The 27,784-nt window shown below is 49.3% G+C and overlaps 1 protein-coding gene across 6 annotated transcripts; it reads left to right on the top strand.

Moving 5' to 3' along the window:
• The first annotated feature begins 171 nt into the window (after nt 1-171).
• On the top strand, nt 172-27,784 carry GDAP1L1 (ganglioside induced differentiation associated protein 1 like 1). 6 transcript variants are annotated; one of them, XM_088844355.1, is made up of 7 exons: nt 187-366; nt 4,285-4,293; nt 7,523-7,715; nt 8,902-9,075; nt 13,999-14,096; nt 14,821-14,935; nt 27,338-27,784. In XM_088844355.1, the coding sequence occupies exons 1-7, from the start codon at nt 187-189 to the stop codon at nt 27,679-27,681; spliced, it is 1,113 nt and encodes a 370-aa protein (XP_088700481.1). In that variant the 3' UTR covers nt 27,682-27,784. The 6 variants fall into 6 exon arrangements, with proteins under 6 accessions (XP_088700485.1, XP_088700481.1, XP_055293571.1 ...); XM_088844359.1 differs by lacking the exon at nt 4,285-4,293 and having other exon boundaries at nt 172-366; nt 14,821-14,953; XM_055437596.2 differs by lacking the exon at nt 4,285-4,293.

The raw sequence follows: 27,784 nt of genomic DNA, 5'->3' as shown, positions 1-27,784 counted from the left end.
GAGGGAGTGAGCTCCCGGGATCCCCTCGCCCCTCCCCCCGCGCCCAGTGAGTAATGACATTCACGGGGAAGGGAGGGAGCGAGCGAGCGAAGGAGAGGGGCAGGCTTGGCGAGGCCATGTGATGCTGGGCGAGAGAGCCGCCGCCGCCGAAGCCTCCTGCTTTCCTCCCTCGGATTTCGGGCTGTCATGGCGACCCCCAACAACCTGACCCCCACCAACTGCAGCTGGTGGCCCATCTCGGCGCTGGAGAGCGATGCGGCGAAGCCGGCGGAGGCCCCCGACGCACCCGAAGCGGCCAGCCACGCCCATTGGCCCAAGGAGAGCCTGGTTCTGTACCACTGGACCCAGTCCTTCAGCTCGCAGAAGGTAGCCTGGAGGGAGCCGGGGAACCCGATGCGCCCCACGGCTAAGAGACTTGGGGGAGGGGACCCGGGAGGGTTTAAGGATCTGAAGATCTGCTCAGAGACTGGGGGGTAGAATCTGGGGTTGGGGGGCCTGGAGGACAGGGGACGCTGGGCTGCTCTCCGGGGAGGTGACTGGCCCTGTCTTGGGTCCCAGGAGCACCGTCCCTCATCCTAGGCACAGCCATTCTGCTTCTTTCCCTCCCAGAAAGACCCGATCTGTTGGAGGGCTGAGAAGAGAGACAAAGGCAAGGGGAAGGGAATGGGCACTGCTGGGAAGGCGGCCTGTTGGAGCAGGCGACTGCTGAGGGGAGGGGGAGGAGCGCTTCCTGGGGTCGAGCCTCCAGCCCCAGTCCCATCGCAGGCCTGCCCTCTGCGCTGCTATCCCGATACCACAGGCTTTCGGGTCAAAGCTCCCCTGCCTCTCTGTACGGCCGGGGGACTTCTTCTGATTGGGGTTTGAAGGATCTGACCCTAGCCCTCCCCTTATCCCCCCTAATTTTGAGCTGAGAAGCAACGAGTTAACCCATCTCCCCAAACCTCAGCTTGGCCCATAAGATCTGTTTTCTGCTCTTAAAGGCACAGACAACCCCACGGCCCTTTCTCAGACTCAGGGGAGCTGGAAGGTTGTTGGGAATCCAGCCCGGTGTTAAGTTATCGGGGTTCCCGCTTTCTGGGGGTGAGGTCCGAACACCGCACCTGTAAGACCCGGGCACCTCTAGGCGCGCAGTCTGCAACCCTGGGCTGCCCTCTCTATGAGGCACAAATTCAGCACCATGGCCAGGTCCCAGCAGCAGGGTCCTGGTGAAGCCTACGGGTCATCCATTGCCTGACCCTTCCACTTCTTCCTGGAAGATCCTTCTGTTACACTCATGTATCTTCCAGATGGAGAAATAGATGCCTTAAAGAGAAATGGCCTTGGAACCAGTCTTTGGTTTGATTTTGGGGTTCGGGCTCAGTTTTCATCATCTGGAAAATGGGATAATAATAATTATAGCTATTTCCTCTAATTGCAACCCCTTCTCAGGGTTGCTGAGAGGGTTGTTGAAAAGGTGTTACAGCTTGTAGTTTTACACTTGTTCAGTCGCTAAGTCGTGTTCTACACTGGCACTAGTCACACGTGAGCATACATTACTGTTTCAAACACAGAACCCTGGGTCCCACCTCAAAGATTTTGATTCAGTAGATCTGGAGTGGGGCCAAAGATGCTGTTTCCTAACAGACTACCAGGTGATGCTAATGAAGCTGGTCCACTGACTCTCCTTTGAATAGTTCCCAGTTTAAAGTACAGACTCTGAGGCCAGACAGTCCCCAGCAGGAGAGCCATCTTCCCCAATAATTCACCATGGAGTTTTTGGCAGGTCATTTTGCCTCCCCCAAAGCCTCAGTTTTATAATCTGTAAAATGGAGCTAATGGCAATACCTTCTACAGAGGGCTATTTGTGATGGTGAAAGTGAGATGATGCACAAAAAGTGCTGATAGCAGTGCCTGGCACGAGATCAGGGCTCTGCTGATAATGATATCACTAAAGTGTTAGGTAAAGGAGGCGATGGAGTTAACCAAGGTCACGCGGGGACTCGTCCATAAATTCTATACTTGCGTGCTGAACACCTACTGCACGCCAGGCTCGACAAAGTTGCTGGGGATTTGGGAATGAGTCAGACCCACTTCCAGATGCCAGGATCTCCTCCTCCCCCAGAACCTCAGGAGCCAAGCCCCGGTGTCCAGGACTGGACAGGGGGTTGAGGGTGGCAGCTCCCATCACTATTTCCCGAGGAAGCCTCCTGAGTATTTCTTATTCAGGATGAGCTCAGGGCTAAGTTGCCCCTGAGTCAAGGATGGGACCACCCACTGCAATCCCATGTGTGACCAAGCCTCTGACCAAGGCATTCTCCTGCCTCTCCTGCCAGGGCCTTCTCCTTGCCCAGGTGCCCATGGTGGGTTCTAGAGGCAGTGTAGCCTGGCAGAAAGCTCTTGGGCTGTGCAGTCAGATGGTCCTGGCTTCCAGTTTCATCTTGAGTGCCCACTGGCTGTGTGACCTTGGACAAGTCACTTCACCTCTCTGTGCCTCTATATCCTCCTCTGAAAAGGGGGACATTTGCATCTGGCTCCACAGGATTTCTTGGGGATTCAGAGGTCATGGACATGTTAAGTGTCAGGCACACAGCAGGAGCTTAGCATTGCCTTCTTTCCCATCAGTCCTAAAGGGCCCTGCCTGTATGCACAGCAATTCCCAGAGGGCCCTCCTAGACATGACAGGAGGCAAGTAAATGGCCTCTACCTGCCACTTTGGCCTTGCTTTTCAAGCTCTTGGGCACTGGCACCCCAGCCCTGTCCATGCTGCCCTTGGCCATGTTCCACCTCCACCCCCACTCCCAGGAGGTCCACAGGTGGGGACTGCACAACCCACCACTCCTCTGCTCAGAAGTCTGCAGTGGCTCCCGAGCCCCCCTGGGGAAAAGCCAGAGTTGTCATAATGGCCTCAGGCCCTCCTGCAGGATCTAACCTTGCCTGGTTGTGGAATCCTCATCAATTGGGGGAAACCTATGAACTTTTCTCAGAATAGTGTTTTTAACTGAGTAACATCAATACATAGGAGCATTGGATTAGAAGGAAAACCAGTCCTACTGAAGTACAGCTATTGACATATTTCCCAAAACGAATTACATAATAATATGTGTTTCTGTATTTACCCATCGTATCATAAGATCGAGTGGCAGGACTGATAGCTACTGTAATGTTGAAGTCGTGACACTTGTAACTGCGGCAACTGTGAAGTGATGACAGTATCTGATTCCTAGTGGTGACAACATTGCAGGCACTGCTAACACTACCATGCTTTGTCGCCTACACTCATAATTGAAGAGAATGCTAAGTGTCAGCCTGAGATGACTGAACATAAACCTGTAATTTTCTCATCCTCGTTCAAGGACTCCCTGACTTTATTCGTAGACCCCTGGGTCTAGGAATCTCCATTAAAAACCCCATGCATGACTGTTTCATCCCCTCGCCTCTCTCTCCCATACATCCTGCTGCAGCCACTCTGGCCATCTCACCATTTCTGCAGCCACTCTGGCCATCTCACCATTTCTCAAAAATTTCAGACATCTCCACCTCAGGGCCTTTGCACGGGCTGTCCCCTCTGCCTGGAACTCTCTTCCTCAGATCACTGTTTGAACTACCCCTTCACTTTGCTCTTTGCTCAAATGTCACCTTCTCAGAGAGGCCTGTCCTGAAGGATCACTCTATTGTTTGTTTTTATTTTGGCTGCCCTGGGTTTTTGCTACAGTTCATGGGCCTCTCTAGTTGTGGTGCCCCAGCTTCTTTCTTGTTGCGGAGCACTGACTCTACTGCAGGCAGGTTCAGTAGTTTCGACACAAGCACTCTAGTTGTGGTGTGTGGGCTTAGTTGCCCCACGGCATGTGGGACCTCAGTCCCCCATCCAGGGATCGAACCTGCATCCCCTGCACTGGTAAGTGGATCGTTAACTCCTGGACCACCAGGAAAGTCCCTGGATCACCCTATTTAAAGTGCTCTGGACCCCCAGTTTCCTTGCTCTACTTTTTTTCTTTTTTTCCCAATGAACTCACTATCTTTTGACACACTATCTTATTTTAACTGCTCGTCTTCTGTCTGCATGCATTAGAATGTCAGCTCCCCGTGGGCAGTTACCTTTGTTTTGTTCACTGCTGAGTTTTGAGCACTTAGAACAAGACCTGGCACAGAGCATTCAGTAAATAAGTGCTGAAAAGGGGCTCATTTGTAAGCTTCAAGATGTTATATTAAAAGGCATTTGATTCTGTAAGCCTAAAACTGCTCTAAGAAATAAGGCTTATTAATTTTTTTCAAAAAAGTATTTGAGACAAATAAACTAAGGTTCAGAGACTCCAAGTGTCTTTTACAAAATCACACAGCAACTAAGTGGCTGGACAGAGACACCAACCCAGCCCCTCACCGTTTGTTCAAGGGCCTGGTGAGGGAGGACAGTGCCTAACCATGACAGTGAAGCACCAGCGGGTGAATTCCAGGCACCCACAGGGGAGACAGTCTTCCCAGAGATGGCTGATGCCTGGTCACACTGAATGGTGACCACCTGAGTCTGACCCGGCCTCCAAGAGGTGGAGAAGGCAGATGGCCTTGATGGCTGCCTGCCCTTCCCCTCCGGGCCTGGCTTCCTCCCACACTCTCCTCCCCCGCAGAACAGCACATGGCTGTGGTCTGCAGCACAGCTAAAGGAGAAAGTCTCCTTGGCTGCTTGCCAGCGTGACCCCAAAGCAGCTCCAAGCAGGACTGTTGTTCCTCTAAAGATAGTCCCCTCCCCAGGCAGGAGTCCCACCACCAGGCATCCTCACTGAAGTTCAAGGGCAGGGCCCTGGGAGCAGACGCCCTGCCAGGATGCACTGTCAAATGTCTGGACCTGCCAAGCGCAAAGGCCTGATTTAGTTTCTGTTTCCATAAATCCAGAGATCCCAGCCTGACCCAGAGGCTGGATGGCCCGGTGGAGTCCACCAGGATGGGCTGGAGGGCAGTGGTTGGTTGGGTTCCAGCAGAACTCCAGCCTCAACTTTGGACACCACCCGTGAGCTCAAAGATACACATATAAATGTTTTCCTTCATGCCCACTCATACTTATACACACAGGGGCACACACACTCATATTCACACTCATGTACGCGTGCTCACACTGATTTGTATCCATACCCACCCACATTCATCCACACACATGCGCAGACATTTGCTCACTTACACAGCTGCCACTCAGACACATTGCACACACACGACGAGACCTAACAAAAGCCACCTTGGCACTCCCTCTGCCACAGTCCCCCCCGCCCCCCATCTTAGAACCAGCAGTTCCCACCCTCTGCCGAGGAGGGCAGAGCCAGCCCCATCTCCCGCAGGATCTGAATGTAGCATCAGTTCAAAGCAGGGCCATGGGACACTCTGAGAACATGGAGTCCAGCCTTTCATTTTACTAACAATTAAAAGGAGGTTCAGAAAGGGGCAGGAGTAGTTCCAAGGTCACAGCATTGCCATGGCAGAGTCGGGCTGAGGACCTGAGTCCCTACCTCCCCGTCCCGCCCACAGGGCCTGCTTTTGGCTACTGCAGCAAATGAATCTGGGTGAGGGCTGGGGGCTTCAAGGGCTGATTACCCCTTCCCCCCCACAGTCCAGCACACAGAAGGGGTTGTTGATGTTAGCCGTGAGGGTGGGGCATCAAGTACTCTAAGACATAATCAGGAATGCAGGGTAGGGCAGTGTGTATGCGTGTGTGTGTGCATGTCTGTGTGATAACAGCGATGTTGGAACCCATGTATTAACCTCTCACACTGGGGCTTTATCCATATCATTCCACCTTAACCTTTTGCCAGCCTTGAAGGAGTAGAAAACATTCCTCATTTCACAGAAGCTAGGGATCAGAGAGGTCAAGCGACTTGCCCAAAGTCACATCGCAAATAAGCAGCAGAGTCAGCCTTCAAGTTTAGGTCTGTCTGCCTCCAAAACCAAGACTAATCCAAGGAGCCAAGACACACATTACCCCTATGGTATGCCAGGCACTGTTCCACAGGGACTAATCTATCTAATCCTCACAACAACCCTCTGAGGAATTTACTCGTGAAACTTCCATTGAACAGATGAGGAAACTGAGGCACACAGGTGGAGAGCTACTTGTAAAGCCAAGAAAGCAAGAAAGGAAGTGAAGTCTCTCAGTCGTGTCTGACTCTTTGCGACCCCATGGGCTATAGCCTACCAGGCTCCTCCGTCCATGGAACTTTCCAGGCAAGAATACGGGAGTGGGTTGCCATTTCCTTCTCCAGCAATTAAGTGCTAGAGCTGGGACTTGAACTGGCACTATCTGGCACGCAGCTGAACATTTTGACTATAACAGCATGTTGCCTCTTCTGGGAGCTTACCTCTTGGCATCTGGGAGGAAGAGTGGGGACGCCCAGACTCAGGAGTTACCACCTAGGTATGGATGGGGGTCATTGATACTTTACCAGAAGAGACCTGTGCCTCTCTTGGGATGCCTTCTCTTTCTCCTGGGCTGGAGACAGAAGTAGGGAGAGCTTGTAGGCATGGATCTTGCCATCCTTTTGCTGGGGGACCTTGGACAAGCCCAGCTTTCTCTCTGAGTCTCAGTCCACAGGGAGAGGACAGTTGGACCAAGTGGTCATTAACCATCTCCCAGCTCAGAACTATTGGCCTGGATCAGGAGCAAGCTAGCCTCAAAACTCTCCATTAGCATCTACCAGCTCCCGTGTTTGTCTGGGACCCTCTGGACCTTAGGGAAAGACTCCGGAGAGGGCAGGTCCAAGACTCCTGGAAGGAGCCTCCGGGGCAGAGAGCACTAGTCTGGGAATCAGGAACCTTCTAGTTTTAGGTCAACTGCCAAAGTGGCTGTGTGGCTTTAAGTAAGTTAGTTGCCCTCTCTGGGCTTTCATTTTCTCATCAAGAAAAACAGGGAGATGGTCCCTGCTCTGCCACCCTATGGAAGGATGTTGTGAGCATCCAACGACCAGATAGGAAGATGTTTGGGGACAATAAAGGGCTAGGCTGATGTTAGCAAATTCTTTTCACCTCACTTTAGATTTCTCAAATCATTCGAGAAATTTTGCTGTTGATTATGATGATGATGAGAAATTCTGCAAATTTCCTGGTCAGATTCCCATTTGGAGGCCAGGCTGAGTCCAATCCTGATAATGAGAATCATGGAATAAGTGCTTTCTATATACCAGACACTGTGTTGGTGCTATTATTAATACTTCAATTCTGCCACACACAAAAAATCTGAAGCCCAGAAAGTGTAAGCAATCTGCCCAAACTCACACAGCAGAGCCAGAAATCCTATCCCAACTACGTCCAATTGTGACTCCCAGCTCCCTAACCATCAGTCAGCACTGGCCCTGGTCCCCAGGGCAGAGCTGTCTTCCTCCAAGCACCAGGCCCCCAGGAGGAACGCCACCCCGTCCTGCGCCCCAGGGGCCCAGGAATGGGTTCCAGCAACAAGTCCCCTCCGGTGTGTGACCTCTGACCCCTCTTCCTGCACGCCCCGCCCCGCCCGGGCAGAGGGTCCCCGTGTGTCTGCCCGCCTTCCCCGTTCTGACCCTGGCGCCTGCAGGTGCGACTGGTGATCGCTGAGAAGGGCCTGGCGTGTGAGGAGCGGGACGTGAGCCTGCCGCAGAGCGAGCACAAGGAGCCCTGGTTCATGCGGCTCAACCTGGGCGAGGAGGTGCCCGTTATCATCCACCGCGACAACATCATCAGCGACTACGATCAGATCATCGACTACGTGGAGCGCACGTTCACTGGAGGTACGGCGGCCGCGCAGGCCCAGACAGTGCCCCGGAAGCTTGGAAAGCCTGGGGACCCACCCCCTCCCCCGACCCAGGCCTGGTCTCCCCGACAAGGAACCACGGGCTACAGGCCGGGCTCAGATACCCACTCCAGGATCCTCAGATCCCCGGGGACCCCCACTTGGAGCCTGGGGCTGTAGCCTTCTCCCAGGCTACTCAGGAGTCACAGACTGTGCTGCAAACCCTCTGGAGCCCCCCAGGCCCGAGCAGGGCCCAGACCCCCTTCTAAGTACCCAGAGACAGGACGCAGATCACCCAGGAAGGCCAGGTTCGGCCAGGACCCTGAAACCCTATAAGCATAGTCAGAACCAACAGACTCTCCCGGAACCCGGAGACTGGCTCGGATACCGGAGAACTTTCCAGAGGTGAGCAGGGTCCAGCACCTCAGAGCCCCCAAAGTCCTTCTCCACCCCCTCCCTGTTTCCTTCCTTCCCTCTGGCCCTGCTCAAGTTCAGGAGTTCAGTCCCCATGGCAGAGATGGACCCAGATGCAGTGTTTTTTAAAAAAAATATGAATTAGTTGCCAACATTTAAAAACTAAGGATGTTTCAGTTTCAAACATCCAGGATTCCAACTTCCTGCCAAGTCTGGCAAAACTAGGCCTAGACTCCCACCTGAAAACAAGCCTGGGCAGGTGAGGAGCTGCCCCTTGAAGGACAGTCTGGCAGGGCTCCCTTGAGGAGAGGTAGGCAGGCAGGACCACTGGGGTCCCCTGTTAGCCTGGTAAGGACTTTATCTCAAGAGTCAGGGAAAGGGGGTGGGCCCAAGAAAGTGTTCGTCCCTCAGTCATGTCTGACTCTGTGTGACCCCATGGTCACATGGGGTCTAGCCCGTTCTGTTCGTGGAATTCTCCAGGCAAGAATACTGGGGTAGGTTGCCATGCCCTTCTCCAGGAGATCTTCCCGACTCAGGGATTGAACCAGCATCTCTTATATCTCCTGCATTCCCCGGCAGGTTCTTTACCAGTAGCATCACCTGGGAAGTTAAGGAAAGGGAGTGGGCCCCAGACCGCTGGAAAATTCGTGGTTCCAGGACGCTGAGGTTGGGGGGTGCGGTGCCAGAGGCTGGCCTCTCTGAATCAGGAGGGCGGGAGGCCCAAGACTGGGCCCTCCATCCCCTCCCCAGCCCCGCGCTGTGCCCCGCAGAGCACGTGGTGGCGCTGATGCCGGAGGCGGGCAGCCCCCAGCACGCGCGGGTGCTGCAGTACCGCGAGCTGCTAGACGCGCTGCCCATGGACGCCTACACGCACGGCTGCATTCTGCACCCCGAGCTCACCACCGACTCCATGATCCCCAAGTACGCCACGGCCGAGATCCGCAGTGAGTGCCGGGCTCGGGGGTGGGGCCGCAGGACCCTCCGGTAGCCTTGGCTTAGCCTCCCTCCCCCTCTAAACCCGCTCCTCCTCCTGTTTCTGTGTCTCTTACTGATGTTCTTCCTTTTCCTTCTCCTGTTTTTCCTCCTCTCCTCTTCCCCGTGGGTCTGTCTCCATCCCTACGTTGGTTCATTCCTCTGTCTCTCACTCTGGGTCTCTCTCTCTGGCTTCCGTCTCACTCGCCCTGTTTTGAACTGAACGTCTCCATCTCTCACAGTTCCCCTTTCCTGCTCCCCTCTCCTGCCGGCTCCTCTTCTCCTGCCCTTCCATACAGGCTGTCGGGCTATCTGTCGCCCCAGAGGCTTGTCTGTCCATGGGAGCTCGGACACCTCTCCAGAGGTGTCCCAGCCCCAGACACCTGGGGTTGGCAGCCCAGGGCATTGAGTGACAATCGGGCTGGCATCACCAAGGATGACTGCCCAGATATTGCCAGGCCCCCGGTGGAGTCTCTGATTTAGTCCATCACCCGTGTACTGTCGTAACTGCCAGCTTGAATGTGCCCACAGCCTATGTTATCCTTCCATTTTTTTTTCAGTACTCAGTAAATAAGGGTTGGATGAAATCAGATCATCCATCAACAGCTGTTTACAGACTTTGGTCCAGGCTCTATGCAGACACCATGGGGTCCTATACACGGAGGAAGTGTGATGAGTCTAAGTAGATAATAGATGCTTAGTAAATGGTCACTTCCTCTCTCTCAAGGGAACGAGGCTCACGTCTGAAGGTGAGGCAGACTGTGGAACTTGATCTCATCCTTTTAGAGTGAAGGGTTTGTCTATATTGTCCTGTCCTCAGTGAATCAACAACATTTTTGAGGTCTTCTATGAGCCAGGCCTTGGATAGGGGGCTGGGGACAGAAGGGGACTGTCACAGTGTCTACCCTCCCAGGGTCATAGTTTCCTGGAAGCAGAAAGACAAATGACCAGGTAATTACAATGCAGGACTAAGTAAATTTGAACAGCCTCTCAGGAGAGCAGTCCGGCACTCTGTATCGAATATTAAAAGGCCCACACCTTTGGAGATTGTCCTGCAGTGACACCTGGATGTGTAAGCCAGAGAAGTATGTACAAAGATAAGCATTGCAGCATAGGAGCTAATAGCAAGAAGCTGGAGATAACCTAGTTGTCCATGATCTGGGGGAATGAATGCATGAATGTGTATGCGTGCTCAGTCATGTCCGACTCTTTGTGACCCTATGGACTGTAGCCCCCCCAGCTTCTCTGTTCATGGGGTTTTCCAGGCAAGAATACTGGACTAAGTTGCCAGTCTTCCTTCAGGGGGTCTTCCCAACCCAGGGGTCGAACTGGAGTCTCCTGTGTCTCCTGCATTGGCAGACAGATTATTTACCCACTGAGTCATTGGGGAAATAAATTTGTTGTCCATGATTTGGGGAATAGGTAGATAAATTCTATTTCTTACAAACAATGGACTATTGTGCAGCTGTTAAAAAAAATAATAGGCATATGGAATGCTCTCTAAGACGTATTGGTGAAGCAGCTAATGCGCTATCATTTATATATGTAAAAAGGGGTCCAGTGGATACACAAGTGCTTACAATCACAAAGCGTATTTCTGGAAGGATGCATGAGAAGATTAAGGGAGCAGGACTAAGGGACTGCAGATTGAGAGAAGAGAGGTTTACTGTTCTCTGTAAATTCTTTAATATTGTTTGAATTCTCAAGCAAGTATACATGTATAGTCTGTTCAGGACTAATGATTTAAATTTTTCTAATCTAGTACCAATCAGTGTTATGATAAGGGTAACACAGAGGCTGGGGCTAAAGAAGATGCCCATCCTAGCCTCTAGGGTCATGGAGGGCTTCTGGAAGGCAACAATATTCAAGGATGACCAGGAACTGGAAAGGGAAATAAAAGAGAGAATCCTTTCAGGTTCAGGGATAGGAGAGGGCATGGTGTGAAACCGAAGGACACTTAATGGGGTTGATGTATATAGCCCAATGGGGGTAGGTGTGGTCCTGGTGTGAATCTATGGAGTAGGACTGGCAGAATCGGAATTTTATCTGAAGAGCAGCAGAGAAACAGTGATGGAAAGTGACAGGATCAGATTTGCATTTTATAAAAATCATTCAACAGAAAGAAGAGTGGGTGGGACATTTAAAGGGTCCTGGTTGTCATCTAGGTGAGCAATGATGCTGGTCTGGACTAGGTGGAAGGAGTTCCTAAGTGCTTCTGAAAGATAGAGGTGCTCCCCCATCCTGTCCTGAGTTATTTGAAACTACCTAGAAGGCACTGGGGTGCAGAGAGGATCTCAAGGCTCCAGCCCAGCTGAGGGAGAGAGGAAGGACCTCACAGGATGCAGAAGTCATCCTGCATTGACCCCTCCCCCATCCCAATTAGTCAAATGTCTTTCTTTGGCCTGGTCTGCCCTCCTGGGGTCTAAAGAAAGCCACATGGGCAGCCCTGGGTGACTGGCAAGAGAAGATGCTGTCCTTGAATTTCAAACTCATAAAACATCAATGAGACTTAATATAGCCCCATAGCTGAAAGATCTGGGAAGTGTGCTTGCTGATATCAGGCCAGGAGATGGGATGGTGGACAGTGAAACCTCAGAAGCAGAAGCTGACAATTGCAGTCACTCATTTATTTTCTCATTCTATTCCATTCATTCATTCATAAACTCCTGTTCTGTGCCAGGCCTGTACTGGTTTTTAAGGGAACAGAGGTGAATCAGATATAGTCAGTGTTCTCCAGATACTCGGCTTCTGGTGGGGGACACGCACATCCAGAGATAAGTACACTGGCATCAAAATCTCCATGTACAGCAGTACATGTTGTGCACTGCACAAGTCCGGGGGCCACTTTTCACATAGACCTCAATGTGAATAGATTTGTGTAATGGCAGCTGGTTAATGTGTTTGCATTCTCTGGAAATCTGTACAGCATACTCTGGAGGACAGAGAGACCTAGAGGATCAGGAAGGGCTTCATAGAAGAGGTGATCTTGAGCTGGATCGGAAGGGGAGTTTCAGGAATACAGGAGAAGGCCTTTCCAGGAAGAAGAAGCAGTCAGAGCAAAGGCCTAGAGGTTTGGAATGATCTGGACATTCAGGGAGTACCAAGCATTTGGAGGGGCTGAAATGTTACCATATGGGGACAGAGGCAGTTGGGGGAACCAGTGGTAGAAGATGGAGTTGGTAAGGGAAGAGGAGGTGATCCTGCTGCATCTTTTAAGGCAAGTTGAAGAGCTTGAACATTTTCTGAGGGCAGTGAGGAGCAATAGATGGCTTTTCAGCTGGGAGTGGCACAGTCAGGTGTGTGTTTGAGGAGGGTGTCTCTGGCAGAACCAGGGAGAGGGGCTTGGAGGGGAGAGAGTGCAGGTGACCGGGGGTAGGTCACAGCATCCAGGCAAGAGATCAGTGGCGCAAGGGAGGTCTGAATTAAAGGTAAGTCAGAAAAATGAAAGGGAGAGGTTAAACGTGAGAAAGATTAAATAGGAAAATCAATGGAAACTATGACAGATTTGGTTTGGGGAGGAAGGAGAAGGCAGAGTTGAGGACAACCCCCAGTAATCTGGGCCTCCCAGGTGGCGCTACTGGTAAAGACCCACCTGCCAATGCAAGAGATGTAAGAGACGCAGGTTCGATCCCTGGGTCAGGAAGATCCCCTCGAGGAGGGCATGGCCATCCTCTCCAGTATTCTTGCCTGAGAACCCCATGGACAGAGGAGCCTGGCAGGCTACGGTCCATTGGGTTGTAAGGAGTCAGACACAACTGAAGTGACTTAGCACACACACACGCCCAGGCATCTGGCTTGGCTTAGTGTGGGGCAAGCGTGCTGCAGTTTGGGGAGTATACCAACAAGGATCAGGTGGAGCAGAGAAGATGATGGGGTTGGTTGGTTGAGGATGAGTTTGAGGAGCCCAAGAGATGTCCAAATGGAACTGGGGCTCAGGGGAGAGGGCAGGTCAGGTTTACGCACCACCTGACCCACTGTGTCACAGACTTACTGGCTAAGAATTCTGGAGAAATTCTACCCCACACATGGAATTTGTTCCACAGGATCTTATCCCACTTAATCTTTCCACCTCCTCTTGTAAAACCCATGGCTCACAGTTAGACTTTTTAAGGTAGATTGCAGGACAGTTCCTCTCTCCCATTAAGAATAATTTTCACAGTGCTGCCTTGAGTTCCATCACTGCCCCATGTTCCATCACTCTGGCCTTTTTGGCATCTTTAAAAAGCCAGTTTTCCCAGAAAACATGGTCAGTGTGTCCCTACATCTTCAGGGAAGTTCCTTCACCAGAAGTGGACACCAAGCTCTCTTATGATTTTTCGTTTGTTTAACTGAACAAGTTTTTCCTTGTGGGTTACAGTGAGTAAGCACCAGACTGAGAATCAGACAGATCCAGCTTCAAAATCTCCGCTTGTTGTTTACTAGTGTGTTACGTTATTTAGCCTCTCTGAATTTGTTTCTTCACTACAGAAAGGGGTGGGGGAAATGTAAACTGAAATAAGAGCTTGTCCAGGTTTAGGGTGATATTCATTTCTGGCCAAACTCCTACTCATCCCCAGAGTCTCCTCCTCCTTGAGGTTTCTTGATACCCTGTGCCCTAGGCAGGTGGCCCTCTGGGTCCCACAGCATCCATTCATTCTTCATTAGAGGTTGGCCATGCTATGTCATAGATACCTCTTAAGGGTCTATCTCTCCCAGTAGCCTGAGCCTAAGGCAGGATGGCATCTCATCCATCCCTATGTCCTGGCCTGAAGTGACATAGTGTATGCTGGTTATGCCTGTTGATATTGTTACTTTCCAGACTAGTGTTTGAGTGGGACCTATTCCAAGGTGTGGGGGAAGGGAAAGGAAAAGCGCCAGGTATCAGGTGAATGGGACCTTTTCTATTCTTTTCCCAGGACATTTAGCCAACGCCACCACGGACCTCATGAAATTGGACCATGAAGAGGAGCCCCAGCTCTCTGAGCCCTACCTTTCTAAACAGAAGAAGCTCATGGTGAGTGCTCCTAGGTCTGCTCATTCCCCTCTCCCACCGTCTTTTCCATAGAAGAGAAGAATTGGGAGAAGCTGGTTCTAAGTAGAAATCATCTGATGACCTGAAATAGGAAAACCACTGGCTTTCATTGTCTCCTCTGTCATTTTCTGGCTCTTTGACCTTGAGCAAGTCACTGTGCCCCTGGAGCCTCCCTTTCCTTCTGTCTTCAGTTGTATCTCTAAGAGCAGAGCTTTGTACTGAGGTTCTCAGGTAAGTGTAGTATTGAGGGAGTGCTTTAAGGAAAACCCAGTAAGGATGGGGTAGGAATGAAGAGGGAGCCAAGTTCACCTGATTTGGAGCTTAAAGGGTACCACAAAGTCACCTTGAACAAGGAGATAAACTTTTACACCCTTGTATTAGCCATTGGCCCAAGTATTTCTCAAGTATTTCCAGGAAACTCCGTTTTGGCCAAAAGCAATTCTCTGGAGAAGGGGCAGCTGTGAGCCACTATCAACCAGCTTTTACACCCATGAAAGGCATCTGGTCAGGACAGCTAAGCTCACCAGACTGCTGTGAGCAGCAGATGAGGATGCTTTGTAATGTTGGGGTATCCAATACACTTGAGAGGTTATTTGGAGACTGGGTTTGCAGAAGAGGGTCTGGACCAAGATTCTTCCATCCCTGGTCATCTTTGCCCTATTGAAGCCAACTCAGCTCTTCTAGCTCCTGCCTGTCCTGCCCGCAGGCCAAGATCTTGGAACACGATGACGTGAGCTACCTGAAGAAGATCCTGGGGGAGCTGGCCATGGTGCTGGACCAGATCGAGGCTGAGCTGGAGAAGAGGAAGCTTGAGAACGAGGGTGGGTGCCAGTTCTGGGGTAGGTGAGTGCTGGAGCTCATCCAGCCCACCCTGTCTGTGTCTCAGCATCTTTTCCCCAAAGATCTCAGAGGACTGTCCAGGTGGTTAGGATCATGGGCCATGGAGACAGAAAACCTAGGTTTAAGTCCTAGGTTGGCCACTTGCTAGTTGAATGGCCCTGGGCCAGGTACTTCACCTCCATGAACCTCAGTTCCCTGTCTATAAAATGGGGATAATAATAAAACCTCCTTCAGAGAGATGCTGAGACATTGCATGAAATTAGACAGGTAGAATGCTTAGATCAGCGTTTCGCACACAGTAGGTATTTAATAAAGGTTAATGATGATGATGATGGTAGTGATGGTGGTGACCATTATCCCTTATACCATCTCACCTTTCCCCCACTGAAGGATGTATTATGGCTCCTTCATGCTGTAGCCATACAACTAGGCTCACCCAGACTCTCTGACCTTGACTCTATTCTCAAGTGTGTCTCTTCTTGGGACCCTAAGCATGCCAGCCTCATTTCCACCTCCATATCTTTGCACCTGCCACTCTTCCAGGCTGGAGTACCCTCTCCATACCACTCTGCTCCTTGTCATCATTTATCCACCATCTTTGCCATCACCTTCTTCAAATTTCATTCTGGACTTTAACATTTTGCTCTATTTTAGGTGGCCTGTTAGTCTGGTCTCCTCAACAATGCAAATTTGTGGAAACCATGCAACTTGCATTGCTACACTTACAGCTTCACACACACGCATAGATGTCTGTGTATTTGGAGAGGGTGTGGAGCACGGTATTCTAAAAGATAGGTGTAGAGTCAGACAGACTCAAATCAGGGCTCCAGCTTTGCTGCCTATGCTGTGTGACTTGGACAAGTTTCTTTCCCTGTTGGAGCTTCAGTTTCCTCATCTGTGAAACAGGATGTGCGTGCACGTGCACAGTCGTTCAGTCATGTCTGACTCTTTGCAGCCCCGTGGACTGCAGCCCTCCAGGCTCCTCTGACCACGGGATTCCCCAGGGAAGAATGCTGGAGTGGAGTGCCATGTCCTCCTCCAGGGGCTCTTCCCAGGGATTGAACCACATGCCCTGTGGCTCCTGCAATGCAGGTGGATTCTTTACCTCTGAGCCTCCAGGGAAGCCCAAAATAGGATGGTAATAGTACAGTTTAAAACCATCCTGTTGAACTCTTTAAAAAAGTGAAAAGCACTCAGCACAGTTTTTAGAACAAAGCAGTTTATCACATGTGATAGCTAAAGACATGTACTTTCTTCAGATGAGAAAACTGAGGCTCAGAGAGGTAAAGTGACTTGCTCAAGGTCACACAGCTCTTAAATGGTATAGTTAGGGCAAGAACAGCTTCCCTTTTGGTGGGTCCAATGTTCATCCAGCATTTCACAGCTGAGGCTCCAAGTGCAAGGCACACACAGGTACCTAAGGTCCTAAATAGGGACATGGTCATGCATGCTGAAACCAACTGTCATAAATCCTTTCTACCAAAAAAGTGCTGTATGGCTAAATGAGTAAAAATAATATATGTTGAGTTGGCCAAAAAGTTCGTTTGGGTTTGTCCACATGATATTATGGAAAAACCTGAATGAACTTTTTGACCAACCTGATACCTCAAGAAGGAATTTTCTCATTTCTAACCGAGAGGGTGCTGAAGAAGGGCTATTACAGAAGAGTGTTCAGGGACCAGTGGACTTAGCTGGACTACATGTTGCCCATCATCTGGAAGGCTAAGCAAGACTAAGCCGAATGATGGTCACAGGGATTCTGAGAGCAGCAAGAGAGCAAAGACCCAGTGTGCAAACACATGTTAAGCATCTTCTTGTATCACATTGACTAAAGCCCCATTGCTTAAAGCAAGTGATACAGCAGAGCTAGGATTTAATGGGTGGAAGGTTGGATTCTGCCTCTTGGTGGCCGGATCAGTAAAGCCTTTGTGAAGGGGCGTGCCTGTAAGAATAGGAGGAATTTGTGGCTATTTCTGCAGTCTCCTTGGGGTGAGGTATTCTGATTTTACTTTTAGTGGGTTTCAAGGGAGACAGAAGTGCAGATGAGATGGTGGTGGCTAGGACTGAGGTGGTGGCCATGGAGATGGGAAGGCATGAAAGACTCGAGAGGTATTTTGGAGATTAAAATGGGCAGGAACTTGCTGAAAGGTTGAGGGTGTTGGGGGAAGGGTGGGGAGTAAGAGGGGAGAAAGGAATCAAAGAGGACTTCTGAGGTCTTGGTCTGAGTTATTGATGATACCATTTCCTGATATGGGCAAGGGGGACCCAAGAGTTCACTGTTTGGGACACAGTGAGTTTGAGATGCTTTTGCAGCACCCAAGAGGGCGTGTCACGTAAGCTATTAGATATTCCAGGCTGACTTTCAAAGGAGGGGTCAGAATTTGGAGATGGAGATTTGCAAGTCTTCGACATATCCATGCATTTTTTGGTTTTGTTATTTATCTACTTATTTTGGCCGTGCGGCTTGTAGGATCTTAGTTCCCTGACCAGCGATTGAACCCACACCCTTGGCAGCGAAAGCATGGAGTTCTAACCACTGAACGAACTGCTAGGGAATTCCCCTGTATGTTGTGATTCAAGTTATAGAATTGGATAATGCCATGTAGAGGATAGTAGAGAGAGAAAGACGCATCAAGACCTGCTTATTAGTTATTTATTGCTCATACCAAACTGTTCCCAAACTCAGCAGCTTAAACAAAAAGCTTTTGTCATAGCACACATTTTTCTGTGGATTGGGAATTTTGGAGCAGCTTGGCTGAGTGGTTCTAATTTGGGGTTGCATGATGCAGGCTGCAGTCCAGCTGTTGGCTGGGGCTGCAACACTTTGAGCCGAAGGATTGGAGATGGCTCATTCATGTGGGTCTTGACTAGAGGTCTGAGTTCCTCAGTGGCTGATGGCAAGAGACCTCGGTTCCTACGTGGGCATCTTATTAGGGCTGCTTGAGTGTCTTCACAACATGGCAGCTGGTTTTCCCGTGAGTGACCCCAGAGAGTTGGAAGCAGCAGAAGCCACATTATCTTTTATGATCTTGATCTACCCTTGAAAGTCATTCTGTCACTCCTGCCACATTCTGTTCATTCAAAGCCAGTCACTAAATACAGTCCATATTCAAGGGGAAGAAAACTGGGCTCCACAAAAGAGAAAAGTATCAAGTAATCTTGTACGTATTTTTTCTTTTTCTTTTTAAATTGAAGTAAAGAGATGGGAATACCAGACCACCTGACCTGCCTCTTGAGAAACCTGTGTGCAGGTCTGGAAGCAACAGTTAGAACTGGACATGGAACAACAGACTGGTTCCGAATAGGAAAAGGAGTACGTCAAGGTTGTATATTGTCACCCTGCTTATTTAATTTATATGCAGAGTACATCATGAGGAACGCTGGGCTGGAAGAAGCACAAGCTGGAATCAAGATTGCCGGGAGAAATATCAATAACCTCAGGTATGCAGATGACACTACCCTTATGGCAGAAAGTGAAGAGGAACTCAAAGGCCTCTTGATGAAAGTGAAAGAAGAGAGTGAAAAGTTTGGCTTGAAGTTCAACATTCAGAAAACGAAGATCATGACATCTGGTCCCATCACTTCATGGGAAATAGATGGGGAAACAGTGGAAACAGTGTCAGACTTTATTTTTTTGGGCTCCAAAATCACTGCAGATGCTGATTGCAGCCAGGAAATTAAAAGACGCTTGCTCCTTGGAAGGAAAGTTATGACCAACCTAGACAGCATATTAAAAAGCAGAGACTACTTTGCCAACCAAAGTCCATCTAGTCAAGGCTATGGTTTTTCCCGGTCATGTATGGATGTGAGAGTTGGACTGTGAAGAAAGCTGATCGCCAAAGAATTGATGCTTTTGAACTGTGGTGCTGGAGAAGACTCTTGAGAGTCCCTTGTACTGCAAGGAGATCCAACCAGTCCATTCTAAAAGAGATCAGTCCTGGGTGTGCATTGGAAGGACTGATGCTAAAGCTGAAACTCCAATACTTTGGCCACCTCATGCGACGAGTTGACTCACTGGAAAAGACTCTGATGCTGGGCGGGATTGGGGGCGGGAGGAGACAGGGACGACAGAGAATGAGATGGGTGGATGGCATCACCGACTCTGTGGACATGAGTTTGAGTGAACTCCGGGAGTTGGTGATGGACAGGGAGGCCTGGCGTGCTGTGATTCATGGGGTCGCAAAGAGTCGGACACGACTGAGCAACTGAACTGAGGGTTTTTTCATTAGTTAATTAGCTGGTTTTGGCCGCTCTGGGTCTTCCCTGCTGCAAGCGGGCCCTCACTCGTTGCTGTGGACAGGCTTCTCACTGTGGTGGATTCTCTTGCTGCAGCTCGAAGGCTCTAGGGCCCGTGGGTTCAGTAGCTGTGGCGCACGAGCTTAACTGCTCCACGGCATGTGGGATATTCCGGAACTAGGGATTGAACCCATGTCCCTTGCACTGGCAGGCAGATTCTTAACTACTAGACGACCAGGGAAGTGCAGTGCAGTTCAGTTCAGTTCAGTTGCTCAGTTGTGTCCGACTCTCCGCGACCCCATGAATCTCAGCACGCCAGGCCTCCCTGTCCATCACCAACTCCCAGAGTTCACTCAAACTCATGTCCACAGAGTCGGTGATGCCATCCAGCCATCTCATTCTCTGTCGTCCCCTTCTCCTCCCGCCCCCAACCTTTCCCAGCATCAGAGTCTTTTCCAGTGAGTCAACTCATCGCATGAGGTGGCCAAAGTATTGCAGTTTCAGCTTTAGCATCAGTCCTTCCAATGAACACCCAGGACTGATCTCCTTTAGAATGGACTGGTTGGATCTCCTTGCAGTACAAGAGACTCTCAAGAGACTTCTCCAGCACCACAGTTCAAAAGCATCCATTCTTCAGCGATCAGCTTTCTTCACAGTCCAACTCTCACATCCATACATGACCATGGGAAAAACCATAGCCTTGACTAGACGGACCTTTGTTGGCAAAGTAATGTCTCTGCTTTTTAATATACTATCAAGGTTGGTCATAACTTTCCTTCCAAGGAGCAAGCATCTTTTAATTTCATGGCTGCAATCAGCATCTGCAGTGATTTTGGAGCCCAAAAAAATAAAGTCTGACACTGTTTCCACTGTTTTTTCATCTATTTCCCATGAAGTGATGGGACCAGACGCCATGATCTTTGTTTTCTGAATGTTGAGCTTCAAGCCAACATTTTCATTCTCTTCTTTCACTTTCATCAAGAGGCCTTTGAGTTCCTCTTCACTTTCTGCCGTAAGGGTAGTGTCATCTGCATATCTGAGGTTATTGATATTTCTTCCGGCAATCTTGATTCCAGCTTGTGCTTCTTCCAGCCCAGCGTTCCTCATGATGTACTCTGCATATAAGTTAAATAAGCAAGGTGACAATATACAGCCTTGACGTACTCCTTTTCCTATTTGGAACCAGTCTGTTGTTCCATGTACAGTTCTGACTGTTGCTTCCTGACCTGCATACAGGTTTCTCAAGAGGCAGGTCAGGTGGTCTGGGATTCCCATCTCTTTAAGAATGTTCCACAGTTTATTGTGATCCACACAGTCAAAGGCTTTGGCATAGTCAATGAAGCAGAAATAGATGTTTTTCTGGAACTCTCTTGCTTTCTCCATGATCCAGCGGATGTTGGCAATTTGATCTCTGGTGCCTCTGCCTTTTCTAAAACCTGCTTGAACATCCGGGAGTTCACGGTTCACATATTGCTGAAGCCTGGCTTGGAGAATTTTGAGCATGACTTTACTAGCGTGTGAGATGAGTGCAATTGTGCGGTAGTTTGAGCATTCTTTGGCATTGCCTTTCTTTGGGATTGGAATGAAGACTGACCTTTTCCAGTCCTGTGGCCACTGCTGAGTTTTCCAAATTTGCTGGCATATTGAGTGCAGCACTTTCACAGCATCATCTTTTAAGATTTGAAATAGCTCAACTGGAATTCCATCACCTCCACTAGCTTTGTTGATAGTGATGCTTTCTAAGGCCCACTTGACTTCACATTCCAAGATGTCTGGCTCTAGGTCAGTGATCACGTTATCGTGACTATCCTGGTCGTGAAGGTCTTTTTTGTACAGTTCTTCTGTGTATTCTTGCTACCTCTTCTTAATATCTTCTTCTTGTGTTAGGTCCAAACCATTTCTGTCCTTTATCGAGCCCATCTTTGCATGAAATGTTCCCTTGGAATCTCTAATTTTCTTGAAGAGATCTCTTGTTTTCCCTATTCTGTTGTTTTCCTCTATTTCTTTGCATTGATCACTGAGGAAGGCTTTCTTATCTCTCCTTGCTATTCTTTGGAACTCTGCATTCAGATGCTTATATCTTTCCTTTTCTCCTTTGCTTTTCGCTTCTCTTCTTTTCACAGCTATTTGTAAGACCTCCTCAGACAGCCATTTTGCTTTTGTGCATTTCTTTTCCATGGGGATGGTCTTGGTCCCTGTCTCCTGTACAATGTCACGAACCTCCGTCCATAGTTCATCAGGCACTCTATCTATCAGATCTAGTCCCTTAAATCTATTTCTCACTTCCGCTGTATAATCATAAGGGATTTGATTGAGGTCATATCTGAATGGTCTAGTGGTTTTCCCTACTTTCTTCAATTTCAGTCTGAATTTGGCAATAAGGAGTTCATGATCTGAGCCACAGTCAGCTCCTTGTCTTGTTTTCACTAACTGTATACAGCTTCTCCATCTTTGGCTGCAAAGAATATAATCAATCTGATTTCAGTGTTGACCATCTGGTGATGTCCATGTGTAGAGTCTTCTCTTGTGTTGTTGGAAGAGGGTGTTTGCTATGACCAGTGCATTCTCTTGACAAAACTCTATTAGCCTTTGCCCTGCTTCATTCCGTGCTCCAAGGCCAAATTTGCCTGTTACTCCAGGTGTTTCTTGACTTCCTACTTTTCCATTCCAGTCCCCTACAATGAAAAGGACATCTTTTTTGGGTGTTAGTTCTAAAAGGTCTTGTAGGTCTTCATAGAACCATTCAACTTCGGCTTCTTCAGTGTTACTGGTTGGGGCATAGGCCTGGATTACTGTGATATTGAGTGGTTTGCCTTGGAAATGAACAGAAATCATTCTGTCGTTTTTAAGAATGCATCCAAGTACTGCATTTCAGACTCTTTTGTTGACCATGATGGCTACTCCATTTCTTCTAAGGGATTCCTGCCCACAGTAGTAAATATAATGGTCATCTGAGTTAAATTCACCCATTCCAGTCCGTTTTAGTTCACGAATTCCTAGAATGTCTATGTTCACTCTTGCCATCTCCTGTTTGACCACTTCCAATTTGTCTTGATTCATGGACCTAACATTCCAGGTTCCTATGCAATATTGCTCTTTACAGCATCGGACCTTGCTTCTATCATCGGTCACATCCACAACTAGGTATTGGTTTTGCTTTTGCTCCATCCCTTTATTCCTTCTAGAGTTACTTCTCCACTGATCTCCAGTAGCATACTGGGCACCTACCGACCTGGGGAATTCCTCATTCAGTATCCTATCATTTTTCCCTTTGTTACTGTTCATGGGGTTCTCAAGGCAAGTATACTGAAGTGGTTTGCCATTCCCTTCTCCAGTGGACCACATTCGGCTGTGGTCCATGTGATCAGATCGACTAGTTTCCTGTGATTATGATTTCAGTGTGTCTGCCCTCTGATGCCCCCTCGCAATGCCTACCGTCTTATTTGGGTTTCTCTTACCTTGCGCGTGGGATATCTCTTCACAGCTGCTCCAAGAAAGTGCAGCCGCTGCACCTTACCTTGGATGAGGGGTATCTCCTCAAGGCCGCCCCTCCTGACCTTGAACGTGGAGTAGCTCCTCTCGGCCCTCCTGCGCCTGTGCAGCCACTGCCTGTTGGACATGGGGTAGCTCCTCTTGGCCGCCGGCCCTGGCCTCAGGCATGGGGTAGCTCCTCATGGCTGCGCCTCTTTGCGTGGTCGGTTGCGCTGGGGCCGGCGTCTCTCGCATCTGCGCCGCCAGGGCAACCACTAGTTTATTTTCTCTCTTCTTTATGGAAAGACATTCTATTTTATTACTTATTTGCTGCACTGGGTCTTAACTGCACCATGCGGGATCTCTGATCTTCCTTACCGCATGCAAGATCTTTAGTTGCTGCATGTGAACACTTAGCTGTGGCACACAGGATCTAGTTCCCTGACCAAGGATCGAACCCGGGGCCCTCTGCATTGGGAGCACAGAGACTTAGCCACTGGAACACCAGGGAAGCCCCAGGAATGGACATTCTTAAATAGTGACGCATATGTACATGCTTGCAAACATCCGTCTGGAGGCAAACACCAGATGCACGTGGTGTACACTTCACTCACACATGTGGTAATCCAGCCCACTTCATGGACACAGACACCCATGTGTGCCGCTGTCTACATGCCTACACACCAATCAGCTGCACAGATCTGAGCAGACATTCACATGGCTAAACATACACACCATGCAGGTTGCAGACACATAGGTCCTCACACAGACCCAATCAAAGCGCACCCATTGAAAGGGGATTGTGTGTCTGTAGAAATACGTACAGATGTGCATATTTGCACATAGAAAGAAGCAGCTTAATGCAGTGGTTATACGCACAGGCTCTGGAACCAGATGGCCTGGGTTCAAATCCACACTCTGCTCTGCCACTTACTAGCTGTGTGGCTTCTGCTAAGTTACTTAACCTCTCTGGGCCTCAAATCCCCTCACCTGTGAAACAGGGATAATAATAGCACCTATTTGATTGGATTGATGTGTGGATTAAGGAAATGAAACCACACTCTCCTGGGTCATCTCACACCTCACAGACTGTGCCTTCTCTTGCACCATCACTGGTTTCTCTCATTGCCCAATATCTAAACCTTGGCTTGTCCCACGGCTTAGTCCTCGGTTCTGTTCTCAAATCTGTCTACACTCATCCAGTTCGTACCCCAGCACTTCCATCCTTTGGTTCTGCCTCCTCTCACTGTCCCTCACGCTGATCATGATCTTACCCCTTTTCTTACACAGCAGTAATTCCCTGATCCATCATTATTAGCAGCCCCTTGTCTGTACCTCCAGCTCCCTTATCCCTCTCCTACTCTATCACACTTTTCAAAACCTCAGTTCAGTTCATTTCAGTTCAATCGCTCGGTTGTGTCCAACTCTTTGCGACCCCATTGACTGCAGCACGCCAGGCCTCCCTGTCCATCGCCAACTCCCGGAGCTTGCTCAAACTCATGTCCATCAAGCCGGTGATGCCATCCAACCATCTCATCCTCTCTCGTCCCCTTCTCCTCCTGCCTTTAATCTTTCTCAGCATCAGGGTCTTTTCCAAAGAGTCAGCTCTTCGCATCAGGTGGCCGAAGTATTGGAGTTTCAGCTTCAGCATCAGTCCTTCCAATGAATATTCAGGACTGATTTCCTTTAGGATGGACTGGTTGGATCTCCTTGCAGTCCAAGGGACTCTCAAGAGTCTTCTCCAACACCACAGTGCAAAAACATCCTTTCTTCGGCACTTAGGTTTCTTTATAGTCCAACTCTCACATCCATACGTGACTACTAGGAAAACCATAACTTTGACTAGACAGACCTTTGTTGGCAAAGTAATGCCTCTGCTTTTTAATATGATGTCTAGGTTGACCCCATGGACTATACAGTCCATGGACTTCTCCAGGCCAGAATACTGGAGTGGGTAGCTTTTTCCCTTCTCCAGCAGACCTTCCCAACCCAGCAATCGAACTGGTTTCCAAACCTCAGACCTAGTTAAACCCATCTCTCCACCTATTCAGCTTACATCCAGGAGCCTAAACATGGCTGGAGAAATGTACAAGGATGGTGGCTGATCTTTTTTGTCTCTTTTTTATGATTATTTATTTGGCTGTGCCGAGTCTTGGTTACAGCACATGTAATCTTTGGTGCCACATGTGGTATCTTTAGTTGCAGCATTCAAACTCTTAGTTGCAGCTAGTTCCTTGACCAGGAATTGAACCTGGGCCCCCTGCACTGGAAATGCAGAGTCTTAGCCACTGGACAACCAGGGAAGTCCCCAGCAGTTCTCATTTTGAACTCATGACCACTAGCCTTAGATGGCCTTCCTGCTGCCCCAGGCCTCCCACTAGATGGCGATTTACCACCTCTCCTTTCTCCTGAACCCTCCAGCTGCTTCTCCCACATCCTCACTCTCAACTCACTCCAATATTACCCTCCCACCAGTCTTAATGCCTGTATGTACATTGTATTTTATCGATTCTAAGATGCATCTTTGTTAAATCACATGTCAACATGAAATTGGAAGGGTCTCAGTAGTTTAATCTTTGTTAAATCACATGTCAACATGAAATTGGAAGGTTCTCAGTAGTTTAATTGGCATCGCTTGTTCTCTCTCTGGTGGATGTCTTACATTTGAAACTTAGAATCAGAAACTTAGATATCTTGAAAGACAGTGCTATACTCCCTCTTGTTACCAAAGATGAACTGTTCTTGAACTAGCTAAGCCCAGTCCCTTTCCCGTGTGTACGGGATGCCACCCACGCTCATCCACTCAAGGACAACCACAGCAGTAATTCTCTCTACTTTCTCCTGCAGCATCTCTTCCCCTCTTGGCTCAATCATTCCCATCAACGTTTTTTTTTTTCTTCCAACTTATGAAAACACTCTTGAACCATCTCATAGTATCGGTGTATCCTTCCCATTACAGCAGAACTCTTTGGAAGGGTGACTTTTGCTCAACGTCTCCATTTCCCTTCCTCCCTTTCTCTCTTGGACTCCCTCCAGCCAGGCTTTCATTGTCAGCATCTACTTCAGCTGTTCTTGTCAAGGTCAGCAGCCGCCAAATGCAATCTCCTGGTCTCAGCCTCCCCTTCTGTGACCTTCCGGCAGCATCTTACCTCAGCTGAGCCCTCTCTCGCTGGCATACTTTCTTATTTTGACTTCTAGGGCACCGCCCTTTCCTGGGTCATCTCCCACCCCATAGGCTGCTCCTTCTCATGCTGCTTTGCTGGTTGCTTCTTGTTGCCCAGGATCTCAATCGTGATGCCCCCAAAGCTCCGTTTTTGGTCCCGTTCTCAGCTCTGTCTCCACTCATGCCCTTGATGATGCCATGCACCTGTGCCTCTAACTGCAGACACATCATCTCTCCTTGGAAGTCTCATGAGCATCTGGAAGGTTCCATAGTCAAGAACAAACTTTTGATCAGAGCCTTCATTACATTTTAGCTCCTCCTCCCGTGAAACCGTGAACCTCTTGAGGGAAGACATTGTGTCTTATCACATCTCCATGACCAGCACAAGTGCTCGGTCGTGTATGACTCTGCGACCCATGGAACATACCACCAGATACACATTTAAAATGTTTTAAATTATTAATTGTTGACTTCACTGGGTCTTCATTGCTGCGAATAGGCTTTATCTAGCTGCAGTAAGTAAGGGCTGCTCTCTAGTTTCAGTGCTCAGGCTTCTCGTGGTGGCTTCTCTTGTCATGAAGCACAGGTTGTAGGCACTCAGGCTTCCGCAGTTGTGGCACACAAGCTTAGTTGCCCCGCAGCATGTGGAATCATCCCAGATTAGGGATCAAACGCGTGTCCCCTGCATTGGCAGACAAATTCTTTACCACTGAGCCACCAGGGAAGCCCAGGGCTTCAACTTTTAGTCTGACCATGACAGGGAGTCATTACAGGGCTTTGATCAGAAAGAAGGACATGATCTGACTTAAGGTTTAACAGGACTCCTCTGACTACTGTGCTGAGAATAGACTCTAGGGAGTTAAAGGCAAAAGATAATGATTGTTAGGACCAGGGTCGTAACAGTGGAGGTAACATCCAACTTTGGATGTTTTTTGAAAGTAAAGTGGATGGGAATTGCTGCCAAAGTGTATGTGGTGTGAAACAAAGAGAAGAATTCAATATGGCATGAGACTTCGGGCCTGAATAACTGAATGGACGGAGGTGCTGTTACTGACGTGTGGATGAGTGTGGTGGATTTGGGGTGATGATCAGGAATTCAGTTTTGGACTTGTCCAGTTTGAAACACCCAGTGAACAGGCAAGTAGAGCTGGAAAATAAGCAGTGTGATATGTGAGTCCAGAGTATAAATACATCTTATTGACCTAGGGATCAAACCTGGGTCTCTTACATCTCCTCCATCGGTAAGTGGATTCTTTTACCCCTGTGCCACCTGGAAAGCCCCTAAATACATATACTTGCATTTAACAAGTCAGCTGACTTAAAAGAAAATAGTAATATAAGAAGTATATGCATATGGCCAAAATCATGAAAGAAGTACAGGAGTGGGTGACCTTGGGGAAACACTATGGCCGGCAGACAGAAGCCAGAGGTGGAAGTGATGAGAGAGAAGGGAGTTATGGGAGGACAGAAGCTGAGCCCGCCCCACCGCCATCTTGTCTCTCTTTCACTCCAGGGCAGAAATGCGAGCTGTGGCTCTGCGGCTGTGCCTTCACCCTTGCGGATGTCCTCCTGGGAGCCACCCTGCACCGCCTCAAATTCCTGGGACTGTCCAAGAAATACTGGGAAGACGGCAGCCGGCCCAACCTGCAGTCCTTCTTCGAGAGGGTCCAGAAACGCTTTGCCTTCCGGAAAGTTCTGGGCGACATCCACACCACTCTGCTGTCGGCGGTCATCCCCAACGCGTTCCGGCTGGTCAAGCGGAAACCGCCATCTTTCTTTGGGGCTTCCTTCCTCATGGGCTCCCTGGGAGGGATGGGCTACTTCGCCTACTGGTACCTCAAGAAAAAATACATCTAAAGCCAGGCCCCGGGCTTGGTGTCTGACTGTCGGTGTCTCTGCTGTGTGATTCCCAACGAGCCCTCGGTAACGCACCGTCTCGTCTCACGAACCCTTGGACAGT

This window comes from Moschus berezovskii, chromosome 15 (assembly GCF_049115385.1).
Source record: "Moschus berezovskii isolate FMDL1 chromosome 15, NW_MosBer_1.0, whole genome shotgun sequence".
Taxonomy (NCBI): domain Eukaryota; kingdom Metazoa; phylum Chordata; class Mammalia; order Artiodactyla; family Moschidae; genus Moschus; species Moschus berezovskii.
The sequence above is the reverse complement of the archived record's forward strand: the minus strand, read 5'-3'. Positions and strand labels throughout refer to the sequence as shown.